The sequence below is a fragment of the Macrobrachium nipponense genome, chromosome 27 (genome assembly GCF_015104395.2).
Source record: "Macrobrachium nipponense isolate FS-2020 chromosome 27, ASM1510439v2, whole genome shotgun sequence".
NCBI classification, from domain to species: domain Eukaryota; kingdom Metazoa; phylum Arthropoda; class Malacostraca; order Decapoda; family Palaemonidae; genus Macrobrachium; species Macrobrachium nipponense.
In genome coordinates this window covers 37,772,168-37,789,610 of record NC_087216.1, presented here as the reverse complement: position 1 = coordinate 37,789,610, position 17,443 = coordinate 37,772,168, and the positions used below count along the sequence as shown (strand labels likewise).

General features: G+C 39.6%; 1 protein-coding gene across 2 annotated transcripts; it reads right to left on the bottom strand.

The window, feature by feature from the left end:
- Window positions 1–1,168: 1,168 nt before the first annotated feature.
- LOC135201032 (mRNA decay activator protein ZFP36L1-like) lies at window positions 1,169–15,532 on the bottom strand. Of its 2 annotated transcripts, none has more exons than XM_064229879.1 (2): window positions 15,379–15,532; window positions 1,169–5,907 (listed from the first exon to the last, which is right to left on the bottom strand). In XM_064229879.1, exons 1-2 carry the CDS (start codon window positions 15,418–15,420, stop codon window positions 4,921–4,923), a joined length of 1,029 nt encoding a protein of 342 aa, XP_064085949.1. In that variant the 5' UTR covers window positions 15,421–15,532; the 3' UTR covers window positions 1,169–4,920. The 2 variants fall into 2 exon arrangements, with proteins under 2 accessions (XP_064085949.1, XP_064085948.1); XM_064229878.1 differs by having other exon boundaries at window positions 15,153–15,506.
- Between the last annotated feature and the right edge of the window lie 1,911 nt (window positions 15,533–17,443).

Sequence of the window (17,443 nt, the reverse complement as noted above, 5' to 3'; positions counted from 1 at the left end):
TTTTCCTTTGCACGGAACCAGTGGTTTTTCAGCAACGGGACCAATGGCTTTACGTGACTTCCGAACCCCGCATAATCAAGATGTAGTTTAAGTTTTATGTACAGACATGGCACCGTTTCCTTATTTTATGTATCTGAACTGCCTCTCTATGTATCCCACTAGTTTCTGTGCCTTCTTTTCAGCTTTCGTGCAATGTTTAATGGATTTTAAGTCCTTGGTAATATTAACTCCAAGGTCCCCTTCTAGTTCTACAATATTTATGTCATTCCCAAGCAGCAAGTAGTTGGCATGAGGGTTTTGTTCCTATTCGTAATACTTCATATTTATCCAGGTTAAAAGGCATTTGCCATATTTCTTACCACTCCTATTTTCTTTAGACCATTTTTTAACCTTTCCACTGTATCCGGGTCTTCTGCATTTACACCTAGTATGGTGTAATCTGCAAGTTTGGCTATCCTGGTAGTACAGCCTACATCGAAGCAAATCAAAAACAAGAGCGGCCCAAGGAAAGAACCCTGAGGGACTCTGCTCGTCACATCTGGCCATTCTGATTCTTCATCATTTATTACGACTTAGTTAGCCACTTTTCGATCCACTCTGGAACTCCTCCCAAATTCTTAAAAGCTCTACCTTTTGTCATTAGTTTCTTGTTAAAGGCCTTTTGGGAATCTAAGTAGTGTATCTATTGCTCTACTTCTTGTAAAATACCAAGCATTTTATGAGAAAAAAAAAAAAAAAAAAAAAAAAAACTCCAAAAGCTTTGATACAGGATCGGTTTTGTTTGAAACGGCTGTATAACCAGTTTCCATTAATGTGAGAGAGAGAGAGAGAAATTATAATTCTGAAGATTGTTACATTGCTCCCAACACCTGTAGCTTACAACGAAGCAGCAGGTGAAGTTTCTTTGGCAAATAAATATAATTTTTTTTCTACCAATATCTTACGCGTGTGCAGTGGGTACACATTATCAAATTTTAATGATAGCTTTGAGATTTACACACTAATCTATCCAGGGGGGGGGGGCGTAACCAGGCGCCCCAACCCCCTTAAATCCGCCACTGATTGGACTCATTCAAACTCCTCTTCCCGTAATTTAAATATGTACGGGAATCTGTACTTATGACTAATAACATATTTAACTCTAAACAGGATATAATAAAAGAAACACTTGTATTAGAAAATTAGAAAAGTTTTTAATGATTTTTCTCTCTTGGTACACATGTATTTTTAAATATTTTACCTCCAAATAAGAGCAACTTTTTTTTTTGGACAATTCTAATTAATGGAGAGATTATAATGATAACCATTCCAAGCATACAGCCGTTTGAAGACACGCATCTGTTAAGACCTCCAATGGTGGGCCATTGTTGGGAGATTTGTTTTAAATGAAGTGAGAAATAAATCAATTTCATTTGTCAAAAAATGATGTGGACACAATCATCAGCTGGTGAAGGTTCATAAATATACTAACTAAAAGCAAACATTTCCTGAATAATTTAAAAGAACTAAAACACACTTGTTTTTAAAAATGCCGAAACAACTCGTAATGGGCACATTACGACTTCGATATTTATTCAGACTCCCAACTTTTATATCATAAATAAAACACGTACAACACAGACAGTCTCTGAAACAAAAATACATGAAGGCAAGATGGCAGAAAAACAGCTGTAAGCAAATGACATTTCTAGTTAATCTTTCCATCTATGTACACTGCAATTCCTATTACGTTATTTTTTTTTGTCTCGTTTATTTTCCAAAGCAGTTCGGACAAGGCTTGAGTCCACAAAGTCAAGACTTGACCGTTAACACTGAATTAACGCGTCTTCCCTGTGTTTGAAGGCCATGGCCACGGCAAGGGGGAGGGGGGGGGGAGTGAAAGGGGAATAAAGATGTGTCACAAGCCAGTTGCAAACCTTTTCCATTTCGCTTACAACTTACATCAATCATTTCTTGTTTTAAATTAAAAAAACTCCTAGCGATTAATAATAATTATAATAATAATAATAGATATAAATAATATTATAATATACAGCCAGAATAAGGAGCTCTGGAAGCAAAGAAAAAAATAAGCATTTTCGTAGAGAAATAAAGATACCCAAAACGGGGGAAACAAAAAAAAAAAGTGAGCGAGGCGTCTTAAAGCGCGAGCAACGCCCCTTGGATTCCCCCAAGGGGGGAAGGAAGAGCCTCCTAAGGAAGTAGGATCAGGTAAAAGGATTCATAAATATTACAAATCCAATTTAATAATAATAATAATAATAAAAAGGTGTGGGTTAATTAGCTTGAGGTTCAAAAACACTACTTGTAATGCTCTTCGACCAAACTTGGAATGAATGTCTCAGTGAGGATATCTTCTCAACACTTGAATTTACAACACGTAAAATGTTCCCCTAAATAATGTTAGTTTGGCATTTGAACAGGGCATAGTCATCAATATAATTAAAGACTCCGTAATATCTTATTATTATTAGGCCATGCAACATTCCTTCCCACAGCATGTCTTTTTTGTTTTTTAACAGAGAGGGAGTGCCAGGTCGACTCAAAATGGAAGAAAAAAATTGACTCCAATTTTTAAATTAGCAATACAAAAATAAAACTCAAAACATGATTCAATGTACATGACACAGAATTAAAAAAGGCAATTTTTTTTCGTTTGCTGGCGCCACGAGGCCTTGTGACCTTTTAAAACGACCTTACCTCCCCTTGTGTTAAGGGTCAAGTTTGCAGGCCTTCAGTTGTGATTCGACCTCCCTTCATGTGGAACCTGACACATACAACCGTGGATGGACGGACCCCTCCCACATGATGACATTGACATGTTCAATCAGTAAATTAGATATTAACTACGGTAACCTTGAAAGTTTCCTTTGGAATTACTTAGCCTTTCGAATGGAACCTTTATGGTGAAAATGCATTACTTTCGGTTGAAAAAAAAAGTTGGCTGCTTTCCATACATGAACTGATGTGTCAGGAACCAACATAAATGGGATATCTCGTTATATCATTATTTCTACTGGGTTGCATTCACCCTCACAACTATTGGCTTATGAAACCATTAAAAACGCTGAATAGGTAAATTGCCGTGCTGGCAAATAAAAAAAAAATCATATTCTATATATAATATTATGTTTACTGTATATATTTATAATATATATATTGGAAAAATAACTGCCTTTTGGAAAAAAACGGAAGAAAACGAATAAAGCATCTGACAGAAAGTTGTACGCTCTAAAAATAAAAATAAATAAAACTAATCATAGAAGAAGGAAAAGAAAAATTACATGATGGGGCTTCCGGTGAAAAATGATGCAATAAAAAAATTCTTCGGAACCAAATTAAACTGCATTCTTCTTTGGTTGCTGGGCATAAAAACTGTGGCACCTTTTTATATATAAAAATATATATAAAAACAGCCTGGTGGACCTTACCCAGGTGATGGTTGATCAAACATAAGAGAAAATCAAATGAAAAAAATATTGATTGTCTAGACAAAATCTATATTTATAAAATCGATGACTTCTTACATTCTGTGATATCGTTCAATTGGAAAAATACACGACAGGCGAGAAATGGACTTGTACTTCTTAGGTATTCAAAAGAGGAAGGACGCATTGAAAGAAAACAAAAAATGACAAGACAGTTTTGAGGATGGTGGGAAACTTACTACAAGAAGGACAGGTCTAAAACCTAAAATTCTTCAACTTGCATATTAATAACCTTAATGCTTCAATTTAGTAGGCGTCCAAAGTAATTTTTCAATACAGTATATATATGGCTATGATCAATGACAGAAGACAATAATTAATATTTAAATAAAAAAAAAATCTGTCGTTAAAACCCGCGTCCACAGCTCATCCGACACCATTTTGGCTGGGGGATCTGTGAGGATCTCTAAGGATCTGTAAGGATCTCAAAGGAGTGCAAATGAACAGAATTGCTGCACTCGTTACCATCAAGTGTTCAATAGAAGCTGACTTCCCCTCTGCTACCATCCATACTCCAGCACTATTTAAAAGAATCCACGGATATTTCATAATGCTTTATATAGACTATATATATAATATATATACTATGTATCTGTACTTTACAATAATTATAATTATACATTTCAGCCGGATAAGCAGAAGTGAGCTGGACTAACGACATTCAAATGTAAGGCGACAAACTCAATAACACGAACTGTTATGGCATCTAGGTATAGTACAAAGATAAATTACTTTTTCTACTTCACTCAAATAAATAAATTACATAAATACAAGTTCTTTCGTAATTACAAAAGGTGAAAAACTCAAACGAACTTTGATCTGTACAGAGCTGTGTTAGTTTTGTATGGAACCCAGTGATACCCTGCAACTTCGAGATCACTCCTCCTGCTCTGGTATTTTAAATCCATATACTCTAAGGGGGTATTGGGCACGGACCAGAGGGGTGCCCCGATATCACAAGCAGTACACAAGCGACGAGGAGAGATCCAGAAGTTCAGCAGGATCCCTGAAGGCTCGACATACTTCACGCTATACAAGGTTTTTGGGAGATGAGAGGTGATGTAGTGGCAAGCTTGGTGTGACCGACAGCCTCAACTGAAGACTTTTTCTTGGCTGATGGAAAAACACCATCAGGATAAAGGTGGGACTGTTAATGTTACTACTGCAGAACTTTGCTTATACTTAAATAGACTAGGCCCAAAACATCTAACTTCCTAGACTTTCACCTATATTTCTGGGCTCAAGAGGGAACACATCAAGCAAAACCCACGTCACAACATGGAACCACATCCCACCTCCATTGATGAATGTTTCCATCAAACCTGAGTGGAGAATGAGAAGCAAGAGCATAAGACATCAGCCACGGCAGCCAAACAAGCACTGGACATCTCATCTCCTTCACAATGTTTCTGCAAGGCGGTGCTGCAGCTTATCACACGTTTTGAGCTCCCACGACGATTTCCTGCTCGCTCAGCTGCTCAAAAATGGGCAGCCTCAATGACCGGGAGATATCAAGGGCACTCGTCACTGGTGTTGGAGAGGAGGAATGGGAAGAGGAGAGGGAAAGGGAGTCCAGATCCCCTGCCAGGGATTCTACAGGGCTGACCGGAGGAGTATCTAACCCAGCTAGGGAAAGCAGGGTGCCTTCCCGCACCAAATCCATATCACTCAGACCCTGGCCGCTGCAAGAAGATCCATTGGGGGATCCAGGACCCGCTCCCAGCCCGGCGCCGCCTAAGCCAACAGCCAGGTTGTCCAATAGGCCACATCCACCACCAGGGAAGAGAGAGAAGGTATCATCAAAGAAAGAGCCTGCAGATGACGTTGGCGACCCATGAAGGGACGCGGGTGGGGTTGGAGATTCGGCGGTGCTTCCCAATCCCATCGAGTTCGCTACATGTAGCATCTTCTTGGGAGATAGGGGAGGATGAGTTCCTGCACTTGCGGAAGCCCCTCGACGTTCCTCGGCGTTGTGGATGAAGTGACATCGGGGACCGTAAGGACAGAATCCAATCGTGTGGAAAGTTCGGCACAGCTCCGTCTTGTACTTAGGGTGTCGAGTAAGAGTTCGGAGTTCAGCATGGCCGTGGGCGAACTGGCACTTGTCACCATATTTGCAAAATCCATTCTCTTCGAAGGGTCGGCACAGCTCCGTCTTGTAGCGAGATGAATTGGCCTGGCGACCCTCCCCTCCTTTGACAACGGGCTCGGAGTGTGAGCGGTCGAGGCGACGGTGAAGATTGGGAGTTTCCATTTGTGTGAGTGGACTGAGCTGGGTTTTAGCTTGAACTTGAAGGAGTTGGGAGTGGGCGGTAGACGCTGCCATGGACGCTCCAACTGGAGTGGAGTTTCTCTTACTTAAAGGTAGGTGGCCACCAACTGCTTTGTGATCCACATCCCACCTTGCACGCAACACAGTCTGTGGAAAAATGAAAATTCATTACAATTGGCTTCACATCACTGACCTTTCCTATTGATTATCACAAAATGTGGCAGAAGTAAAATAGATTTCAAAGTTTTTAACCATTAAAAAATTGGGCATAATGTAAAACTTTCTCAAAATTCAAACCTAATCAAACAAACTGCACAATACCAAAAAAAATGGGAGTATTATAATCCCGCAGTAGTTTACAACAGAATTCAAAGCTCACTTCTCAAAATGTCCAGTGCAGTATTTACAAACATAAACGGTTTAGTTGGTTCTCATCAGTGGTAACATAACAATCAACCAAAACTATTAAGCAGGCGACAACAAGATAGAGCAAATAGTTAGGAAGCCCTTGCAATCACATACATACATATCTTATATATATATATATATATATATATATATATATATATATATATATATTATATATTCAATTCAAAAGGGGGTTTTTTCACTCAAAATTGAAAATTATATATGTACAATGGCGCTAACAACAGCAGTTTCTAAGCAAATGAGAGCGAACCGATACTATCAAACGATTTTGTTATTCTCCCAAAAAAAGCAAGCATTAAGAAAGATATATACACGAAGGGTTAGACAACCCGATATATTTTAATCCGTAACACTCATGACTAAGCCTGTCCACAGGAAGTGGAGTTTCAGGATCTCCCTATACAAGACTGATCAATTTGTGATATAATACAATCGCCAAAAAAAATTGCGAGTTTTAAAAACTTTATTATACTACATAAACAAACTACGTGATATGAGGCGACTAGCACTTCAAGCATCCCCCCCCCCCCACCACAACAAGACAAGGGACAGCTTCTGAACCCCCTCCTCTCTCTCTCTAACGTGTCATAAGTCGGGTATCTCGTCCTGCACGTATTCATTCCATGTAACATTCTGTTCAACTTTATAGAAGTAAACAAAAGACTATTAACAACTTATGTCAGATCAAAAATGGATATTCGAAACATGCCATTATGGAGAACGCTGGGTGGAAGTCTGCGAGGGGGGGGGGGCAGGGGGGGGGGGGGGGGGGGAGCAACCGTGTGGAAGACTGAAAAAAAAAAGGTAAAAAACCAAGGAGGCCCCAAGATAGGGGAGAGGCATTCTAATATGAATGGAACCCCAAGAGAGCAAAGTAGTACGAGAGAACCCAAACGGTTTGGGACAAACACACTGTGTGTGTGTGTGTGAGAGAGAGAGAGAGAGAGAGAGAGAGAGAGAGAGAAGAGAAACTGTTTGAAGAATGGCTTTACCAATGTTTGGTGTCATAAATTTTTTTGAAGGAGCACTAAACATTCAAGCCTGGTGCATTCTTTCTCCCCGTCTTTGCTGCAACATCGAAGCAACTAGCAAACTGGTACTTATACAAAATGGCTAGGGTGAGTGAGTATAATAGATTTGTGGAAAAGTCCCTATCATCTGGTTATCTGGTTAAAGAATCGACCACTGGTCTCTTCAGTTTGAGAGCTGAATGCTCTAATACTTCCCTCGTGTCTAGGGGGGAGAGATCTAGAAACGCGATCCTCCCTTCACTAAGGACACACACGAAGGAATTAGAATGAATGCAAGTTTTCCAGTTTAAACCCCAAAGCCTTTCTCTGGCGTCAACCACCGGTTGTAGAAAGTTCCCGGCCATGTTGGTGTTTCTCCATTCCTCACTTGCTACTTTACCTCCATCCCATCCCACACACAAACACACACACAACAGCGGTTATTTCGACTCGTATTGCGGAAAGTGGGTCACGGAGGATCATATTCAAGATTTGGTGTTCTATGACGCGATCTACTACAGGCAGGAGATGAGCAAACTGGAGAAAAGATCTCATTGTCTTGCATTCCAGTGAAAGGAGAGACGGGTAAGCTAGGCTCTACAATGACGACGACACACTGTCTTCTTGCGTTATTGTTATAATATTGAAACAGACAAGGGGTGCTAAAGTGAGGGTTCTTTCCGCCGTCCTGGTTTGCAAATTTAAAGGTGTGGGATATACTTGTAAGGTACATACACAACTACCGCTTATTATCGTACATATGACCAATCCGATAAAACTATCCATTCAGGGCAATAAGCCTAGCGCACACAAATGGCACTGGTCTCCGATGTGCAACCGAAGTGATAAGACTACCGAAGGGGTCTGCTGTTTTGTGTGACCGGAAGGTAACATTCAGTGTCCAACCATGTCATTCTGATCAAAGTACTTAGAGTCAAAACATGCTTCTTAAGAAACCATCAACATGCACATGCAAACTAACACTTTCTCTCACACTGCCTATTGGGTGTAGGATGCAGTTGCGATATTTACTTATGAGCATTTCAAATAGGCTAACCCCTCATACAATCTAATTTCACAGACTAAACCTAGACAACCTCGAAATCCATTTGACACTTTCAACATCTGCAACGACCAAAAAAAATATAGATTGCGTTCTACACGGCAGACATTAACCAATGCAGCGGGAAAATTCTAACGACAAAAGCAGCCCCTATAGGCAAATGCTACAGGCAACGAATATGAGAGAGAGAGAGAGAGAGAGAGAGAGAGAGAGAGAGAGAGAGAGAGAGAGAGAGAGAGAGAGATAGAGAGAGAGGAGAGAGAGAGAGAGAGAGAGAGAGAGAGAGAGAGAATCACTATAACGAATTCTACTGCCTACACAGCAGCCGGAGTCAAAGCTTAGACGCCTACTCGCTCCTTCTATCTGGCTCCCTCCCCGTCCGTTGTTAACTTTCCCAGCTCACTCTCGAGTCACCAACAGCGACGAACACCATCCCATCCTCTGATGGGGGAACCACCTGTTGTATGACCGTCTACAGGGGGTGTCACTTCCCCTCTCTGTAACCCCCCTTCCCCCCAACTGAGCCGACCTCTCTCCTCTTTGGGGCGTTGTTGGTTTGGTCCCTCGGCATGCCAATAGTCATTCACTACTCTACTTTTCGCTATATCAACACATGAAATACAGACTAGCTGGGAGAGCACTTCACGCTTTCAATTTACTGTAATAGTACTATCTTGACCATAAATAACGGACGGTTTCTTTCACAGGAGAGACTGCTTTACCTATTACAATATACGCGCCATTCCTCAAAATATCTGGAATGAAAGTCTACCACCCATTTATTACCCTAACTAATATTTCAGAATCCATCCCTTCCTAGACAAACTATGGAATAAAGGGCGGGCGTGATTTCCATTCATATATTCTTTTCATAAAAAAATATATGAGAGAGAGAGAGAGAGAGAGAGAGAGAGAGGAAACTGTTTTCCTTTAAAAGGAAAGGAGAAAAAACTGTGGGTGAAAGTGCCTGAGATTCATCATGGGACAGAAAGTAAGAGAACTCTCCTTCCCTGGTACGGTGCAACTTTCATTTGGTCCAACGCATCCGGGAGGCAAGGTCACTTTTGTACATTATATGTACCACTTGTTGCAACGTGTGCGTTGTTTCGCTTCAGACACGTCCGGCGTCAGTCTCCTAACAGGCAAAAAGGTGGCCAGTGTCGGGGTGGTTTGCTTGTATTTCTCAAACTTCTGTTTTCTGCATACGTTCGAAGGAAAAACATGCATGAAGCGTTGCAAAAGCTACATCTGAATTAAGGAGCTCTTGGAATGAAATAAATGACTAAATTATAACATCTACCTTTTCTACGACACTTTTCCCAAGATCTCTCTCTCGCGAGCGGGATTGATAATTCTCTCCACGCGGGGGGTGGTGCCGCCAGAGAAACTAAACATGGCGCACTATAGGCATTACAAAAGGGTATTTGAAGCATCCCTTGGACCTCTTTAGCCTTTGACTTTTACCCCCATTCCCACTTCCTTTATTCAACTCAACCGTCCAACCTCTATTAAACTTCAGACTGCAACTTGGGGGTTTTCTCCCAGTTCCGCCTTTGGCTCCCTTGTACTTCATCTTTATTCTCCGGATCTTGTTATCTTGCTGTCCGGCCATTCCAACTTCCTCATTAAACTGAACCATGCGCTGAATGGCCGACACACACACACACACACACCACACACATATATATATATATATATATATATATATATATATATATGTATATAAGAGAGATAGAGAGAGAGAGAGAAGAGAGAGAGAGAGAGAGAGAGAGAACTCAATACAAACAAATCAGAATTATACTTTTTTCAATACTACGGCTTCCAGGTAGAAATGTACTTTTGATAGCTCAATAAATTCTCTTAATAAACAAAAGCTGTTGCATAAAAACAACCTGGCTTCATTGAATGCTTTCCTCTCCTACAAAAGGGGATTCAAGAACGTTCCAACATCAGGGTCTGAGCAAACACTATGGGATTACTTGCTTTATGGCCTCTTCTCAAACATGCTAACAAGCCTCTATAGCAAACTATCTACATCCTTAACGCACTTCTTGCGTTACTTAAAACCTTCCCCGAAATAAAACAGCTATTTCTGAGACCCTTTTCAAATGTTATCTGGTCCTTTACTTGCCGCAATGAACATCGGCGAAACTGGGCAGGATTCCATGTTTACTTTTAGATCCACTGGCTTCATTGCACCCTGTCCAGTGGATACAACTTAAAACTTGACAAGTATGAGTGAATACCTGCACAAAGGTATCGTGATTTTCCGAGCACTATAACAAAACACTATACAAGCAAAATAAGCATTGCGCCCGAAATTAAGACTCGCGCACAAACAAGAATGTGGAAAAGTAGCCCCATGAACGATCTACGTTGTAAAAGGAGGAAAAATATTATGCCTCCCTACCACTGCAATAGTCTACGTCAGGGAACAATGCATATAGGCCTACTGCGAACACAGCACCTTGCCTGTAACCTTCCCCGTGGTGTTTCAATCGCTTGGGTTTGGTTCCTGTCCTCCATACGAATGTGGAAGCAAAACTTATTCACAAGCAAATTCTTATAAAGATATCAACCATCTCTTTCCCTTCTCTACAAAAATGGCACGCACACGAATTATGGAGGCATCACATTCCTATTCCCGATGCACCAGTTTGTCGTCAGCTGTCTTGCCTTGAGAGCAATCCTGTGGTCGCTCTCTCGAACGCTCCACCCCTTGTATATACAAAGCTTCTTTGTGTGCCCAGAAAGACCACCTTCTAGACTTATCCCAGTGACCGAAACTGAAAAATAAAACGATCGAAGTCTCTAGTCTAGACCAATGATTGAAAACATCGACAATCAGCTTAATAAAACACTAACATCATGATAGGACAACTCAAGAATTGATAGTAGTCAAGCCGTTGCTATCACTGTTGTTGTTATTGTTGAATTCAACAATCAGATATTCCTCAATATTCAGGGCCGAGGGGATCTTGTACGGACAAAAATAATTCAACGAATGAACTGTATGTATAGTAGCTTGAATAAGTACACAAGTAACAGAAACCTATCAACACATCATCAAACTCATTCTCAGAAGTTACTTGAAAATTTTGGAAACCAATATCCGGGGGAAAACCACCTTAGGACACGAGAATTCATGTCAAATAGCGCACGATTCGTTGTTGATGTCTGAAACAAAGTTTCTCGCCATTAACCATCGCCGGCCGTCCCTAAATACATTTGTCTGCTTTTAAACTTGCTTGAAAATTAAGTAAACAAACAAGCAAGCAAGATTCTGTCCCATATTTAAACAACCGATAAGATAATCCTAGGGTAAAGGGAATGCCAAGTTAATAAGTTATTTGTCTCTAATATTACCACGTACAAAAACTCAAAAGAGTGAAATGGACAAATAGTCAATCAACAACCTTCATCGGCTTACAAATACGCAAGACATTGGAAGACGAAGCTCTCAGTGAAGTAAAATGCAAAGAATTTTACAAATTACACACATCTCGGGCGTATGCATTTCAATGCTAAACAGTTTGTCAATAAGCAGAAGAGTAAAAACGTGGTCAATTTCTATTAATAAGAATGATGTTACCCCATCAACACACATAGCTACATACATAGCCTTACACCTCTCACCACTAACCCGGTCTCCCCCCCCCCCCCCAATCTGCGGGTTCACATGCACCCAACAAGGACGCTGGTTATGTCAAAACGTGACCTCTCCCACGATGCGCTGATCAGCCCATAGCAAAAAGATGTTTTCAGCATACCCACATGACATGGTGTCACCTTCACTCGTGAGGCAAACGGCAACAAAAACTAAAAATCTTTATCTTACCAGAATCATTAAAAAAATTAGGGAAATGGGAAGAGTAGGTACTATCCCATTCGAAACCGCCTGTGTTTACCAGAAACGTGAAGAAACCAACCCTATTCATTCGGAGAATTAGTGTATAACGCTCTGCGTTATCTGGGCCTTGGGTTGGACCTTTTTTTTATACCTTATCCAGAATTCTATAATAATGCCTAATTAAGGGAAGGACGGATATGTTAATCCATTTTACATGCTATGCTCTTCCTCTCTCTTATGCTGACGATTATCCGTCTTATCATAGCTTACTACTTCTCCTCTGGTACTTCCCGATTATTGATTTTTTTTTCTATAACTTTTGATGAAATAGGAATTCACATGTTATTAAACAGAAAGATAGGAATGCTCCAATGTTCTGACAATTGACAGACAGACATGCGGTCGCTGATTGCTGAGCATACATACTATACCATTAAAAGACGAAAATGACAATTGGGCAAACTTCAAGAAATACCAAGTAATCTGTTCACAAACAAACAGTGCTACTGTGGGCTAAAGAAGTGGATTCGAATTACGTAGTTTCCACGCCAGCTGTTATGGAGTAGGTGAGTATTATTTTGCTGCTTGCCTGATCACTCAAGTGATTCTCTTGAATTACATTGATATAGGATACTGTTCCTCCAAACCCAAAAAGTGCCTTTATATTCGTAAACAACACCCAAACCATTCAAGAATCGATACGGCAAGCACAATACTACAACCACCCAAGTGAAAGAACGGCATACTTTAGTTAGCATTACACTTCCGGAAATAGGTATTTCCTGCCAGAAACCTGTATATTAATATATATACTGAAATAAAACCTTCGGCAGGTAAACCCTGAAATCGCCACTCGACCAGTTTCACTGAAAGCCAGACATGGCCATCTCTAGCATCACCTGACAACTCGCCCTCCCAATGCTACTTGTGTTTGCAGATGCCTTCAAAACATAATCCTCGTGAATTGGTAATCCCTAGGGTATACACTTTTCGTATCTAAGAGCCCATAACATTCCGTCGATAGTAGGTTTCCACTAACGGGGTTCCCTGGAGACTACGCCAACCGAACAATTTAGTTCGTTTGAGTCCATAGAGACTCAGGGGCAACGTTGCGTCACTTTTCAAGTTTCTCTGGTTTTTGCAGCTAAGGGGGCATAAGGATAAAGGTAAACTATATTATTCTCCATGAATTGAACCTTTCGCATATTAAACGCATAATGTGAAGCCTATAACATTTTGAAAGATCACAAAAAATCACGGGGTAGCCATTGGCAGCATGACGGGCAATACTACCACTTTTTGCTAACTTAAGCCTGGTCTCCACTTCCGTCTTGGATGGCTAGCTTATTTGGATGGCATTGGAATGTTATTGACGGAAATTCCGTTAATATTAGCAAAAATTTAACTAACGCTTTTAGAAATGCAAACTGACTCCTCACAATAATACACCACAAAAAAATTAACCAGAATTACACGTGACATGCTTAAATTACCATATAAAATATATACTACATATGCAATTAAATAAATAGATATTATATGTGTATATATATTATATAATATATAAATATTATATATATATAAATATATGTATAATATATATATATATATATATCTTATATATCTATATATAATATAGTGTATATATAGATATATTATAATATAATATTAATTTATATATATATATATATATATATATATATATATATATATATATATATATATATATATATATATATATATAATATATATATATATATATATATATAAATTATAACATCTAGGACACCCTGGCAGAGGAGGAGAGATAGAGAGAGAGAGAGAGAAGAGGAGGAAGGAGAGAGGAGAGAGAGAGAGAGACGAAGAGAGAGAAGAGGAGATGAGAGAGACTGAGGAGAGATGAGATGAGGAGAGAGAGAAGCGAAAGTTATGCATCAAACAGGATGCCCTCTGACACAACCCATCTCACTCTCTCATTTCTTTCGTTCACTTTGTTCGTTAACGACGGGTCAATTGCCAAATAACATATATAGTCTCTTGTGTCCCTTGATCACTAATTACTAATTTCTATCACCAGCCTTATCACTATCGGCTTAGATCTACCATATAATATAATATATTATAATATATCTCATATATATATATATATATATATTATATATATATATATATATAATACACATACTCCCACTGCACCTACGGAACTAAAGGCAGTTTTAAGTACTGTTTCCACAACTGGCCATAACATTGAAGTTTGAGCCCCTCGAAAATCGACACAGCCTACCAGTAAGCCTTGGGTAGGCTAACGGGACGGCTTGACCTGGCTGAAAATCTAAAATTAGGCCTACGTTCATCTGAATACGAATACCATGAGTTAGGCTAAATGGCTTTATCACATTTTCCTGCACGACGTTACAAATCACTCGTTTCCACAGACTATTAAGCAGCACAATTTACCATTCAAGCAGAGAAGAAGCAGTAATGGTCATTAGTATACCAGTCCATAGGTCGGTGCATATTTCATAAATAGATCGACTACGATCTTGATGTGGCTTCAAATGAACTTTTGCTTAAGCCTACTACATAATAACCAGAAAAAATAAACTCATGAAATTCTGCACCTTCCCGGCACTGGTGGTGGTAACTGAAGGAGTCGAGGTTGTTGCAGTTTTGAAAGTCAGCGAGTAACGTGTTAGTAGAGAGATATTCACAAAGAGGTAAATCTGTGTAGAGAAAGTAGTCGCGTTGCGTGCCAGAGTTAAGAGTATGGAAAGTGAAAAGAAACTTCAACGCAACGTGCAGGAAACATACGGTAAGCTAACGCCTTAGCATTGACTACACATGCACAAAATAACACACACACACGTCTACACGCTTCGGTCTACCACACAGTCAATCCACAACCAAAAACTACAGTGAAAATGTAGAAAACGACTGAAGCTGTAACAGGTGATTAATTAATGTCCAAATGAAAGGAGAAATGTTAAGCCACATGAATAGGAAGTCCAAGAAAAATAGTCAATGTGTACGATTCTCTTACGTCGGATGAATGTAGTTCAAGCAGACTTGTATCTTGAAGTATACCAGGAGACATCTTGGCGGGTTACAGAATGATAAAACTCACAACAAAGACACTTGCTTTTACCACTGGTACTATAGATTCACTTATTGAAATAAAAACACAACACAGCTTTATCGTATCCGTTTTCTCAAGACGTCAGGCGATGGAAGAGGTATGAAGGGAGCACTCACTGACGCAGACGTACCTTATACGGGTCAGAATCTAACATATTTATTTCACTGGGCATTACAGTCCATGAACGACACTAACTCTGACGCTCTCAAACGACCGTGCTCTCGTGTAGTAGTCCCACTGAGTGAGTCTCTTCCAAATCGCTCTGGACATATTATACACAGCAGCAGCAGCTCGCCTCGCACCACGCCATTGGCTGAACTGAAGTGACGTCAGTCGTGCGCACCTCATTGGCCGGTTTGTGTATGATGTCACTGCACAGGGGTGCCACCTCCTCTTCCATTTCACAACAGCAGCGCGCCAGGGACATGGTTGTAAAAAGCTTATGCAGTAGCATTAGTACTCATCTGGTATATAAAGAGATGAACGTAGGCTATACTGCATTCCAGCTTTGTAGTAGACGAATAATAATTGAGTTTGTGAAAGACATCGTATAACATAAAGGATGTTCTGTATTTCCCTGTGGAAGTAGGCTTTCGTTTGCGTATTGACTTATGAGAAAGATTAAATTACTTGAAGGTTTTACTCGCTTAGTAAGTCAAATACATTTACAAACAATGAGGCATCCAATAACAGTGTGTTTTAAATATAGTTTTGCGTTTCCAGAACCAAGTGCCGCAACGTTTCCATTTAATCTTTTAGACTACTCGTCATGAGATTTCTCGGTAAACGAAACGCGACCCAGGCTTTGCAACGAGAGATGGCCGAAATGAAAACGCGCCAAAGAACAATAAAATTGTATTTCTCCATCCCACCATGAGTCACCGGTACATATCGGAAGACAGAAACGACTACCTTCGTGTCTTCCATTTACTAGGTACCGGGGCAGTGGGAGGGGAGGGCCTGGAAACAGCCACAAACCCCCATCCCAACACCCACCTACCAGGAAGTAGATTTGGGATAGCCCCTTAACGCTGCGTTGAATTTTCAACCGATTCCGAGAGCGCAGTTCTTCCTGTTATCAATTTTAGTCTTTTATTTGATGATGTTGGCTTTCTATCGAAAATGATTGTTATTAACCACAATACTTTTTATTCGTTCATATTGCACTTTCCATTTAAGATATCACTGCAAGTGTTTCGCAATTATAAGTTTAACGTGATTATTTTTTATCAGTGCTATCACTTTTGTTATGATTTCCACGAAGATGTTGTGGCTGTTGTTAAGTAATGTTATATATGACCTTACGTTTATCAAGATATGCTGTCATTACATAAGATTTTTAACGAGGAAGTAATTTACTTAAGAATGCTGTTCATTAATTCTGTGATTCATTTCTTTCTGGAATTATGCATAATTTGTACAATATCACGTATAATATGTCCTCTGTAATATGACACACGCACTATATATATATATATATATATATATATATATATATATATATATATATATATATATATATATATATATGAACAAAGTTACAGCTACGAAGGAAAAAATTGAAAATTAAATACTGGAGTGCTTAGTACTTTCGTCTCATTACCAAAGCATGGTCACAGCAACTAAAGATATACAGAAGCAAGGGCTTATATAACAAAAAAGTTCGGGAGGTCACAGAACGGTCAACTAATTAAAATGGAAATCTACTTATATGTGACCTGCCGACCTTTTTGTATTCCCCTATGACTTGTACCCACCATGTATATAAGCCCTTGCTTCTGTATATCCGTACGGATTGCTCTATGACCAAGGGCCCGTGCTGGCATATAGCCAGCTTAAGAAAAAAATGTATATCTTTAGTTGCTGTGACCATGTCTTGGTAATGAGAAGAGAATACTTAGCATCTCCAGTGTTTCAATATTCCTTCGTGATTTTAAAATCGAAACACACACTTCACACACACACACACATATATATCTATATATATATAATCATATATATATATATATATATATATAGATATTATATATATATATTATAATAATATATATATATAATATATATATATATTAGCGTGCTACTCTAAAAGATATGGTGATGAGAAAGTGTGAAGGTTCGTAGTCCCTACACGGCCTACCCCCACCAGTCACCCCAACTGTGATCGGGAACCAACGGCAGCTGGAAGACAAGAAAGG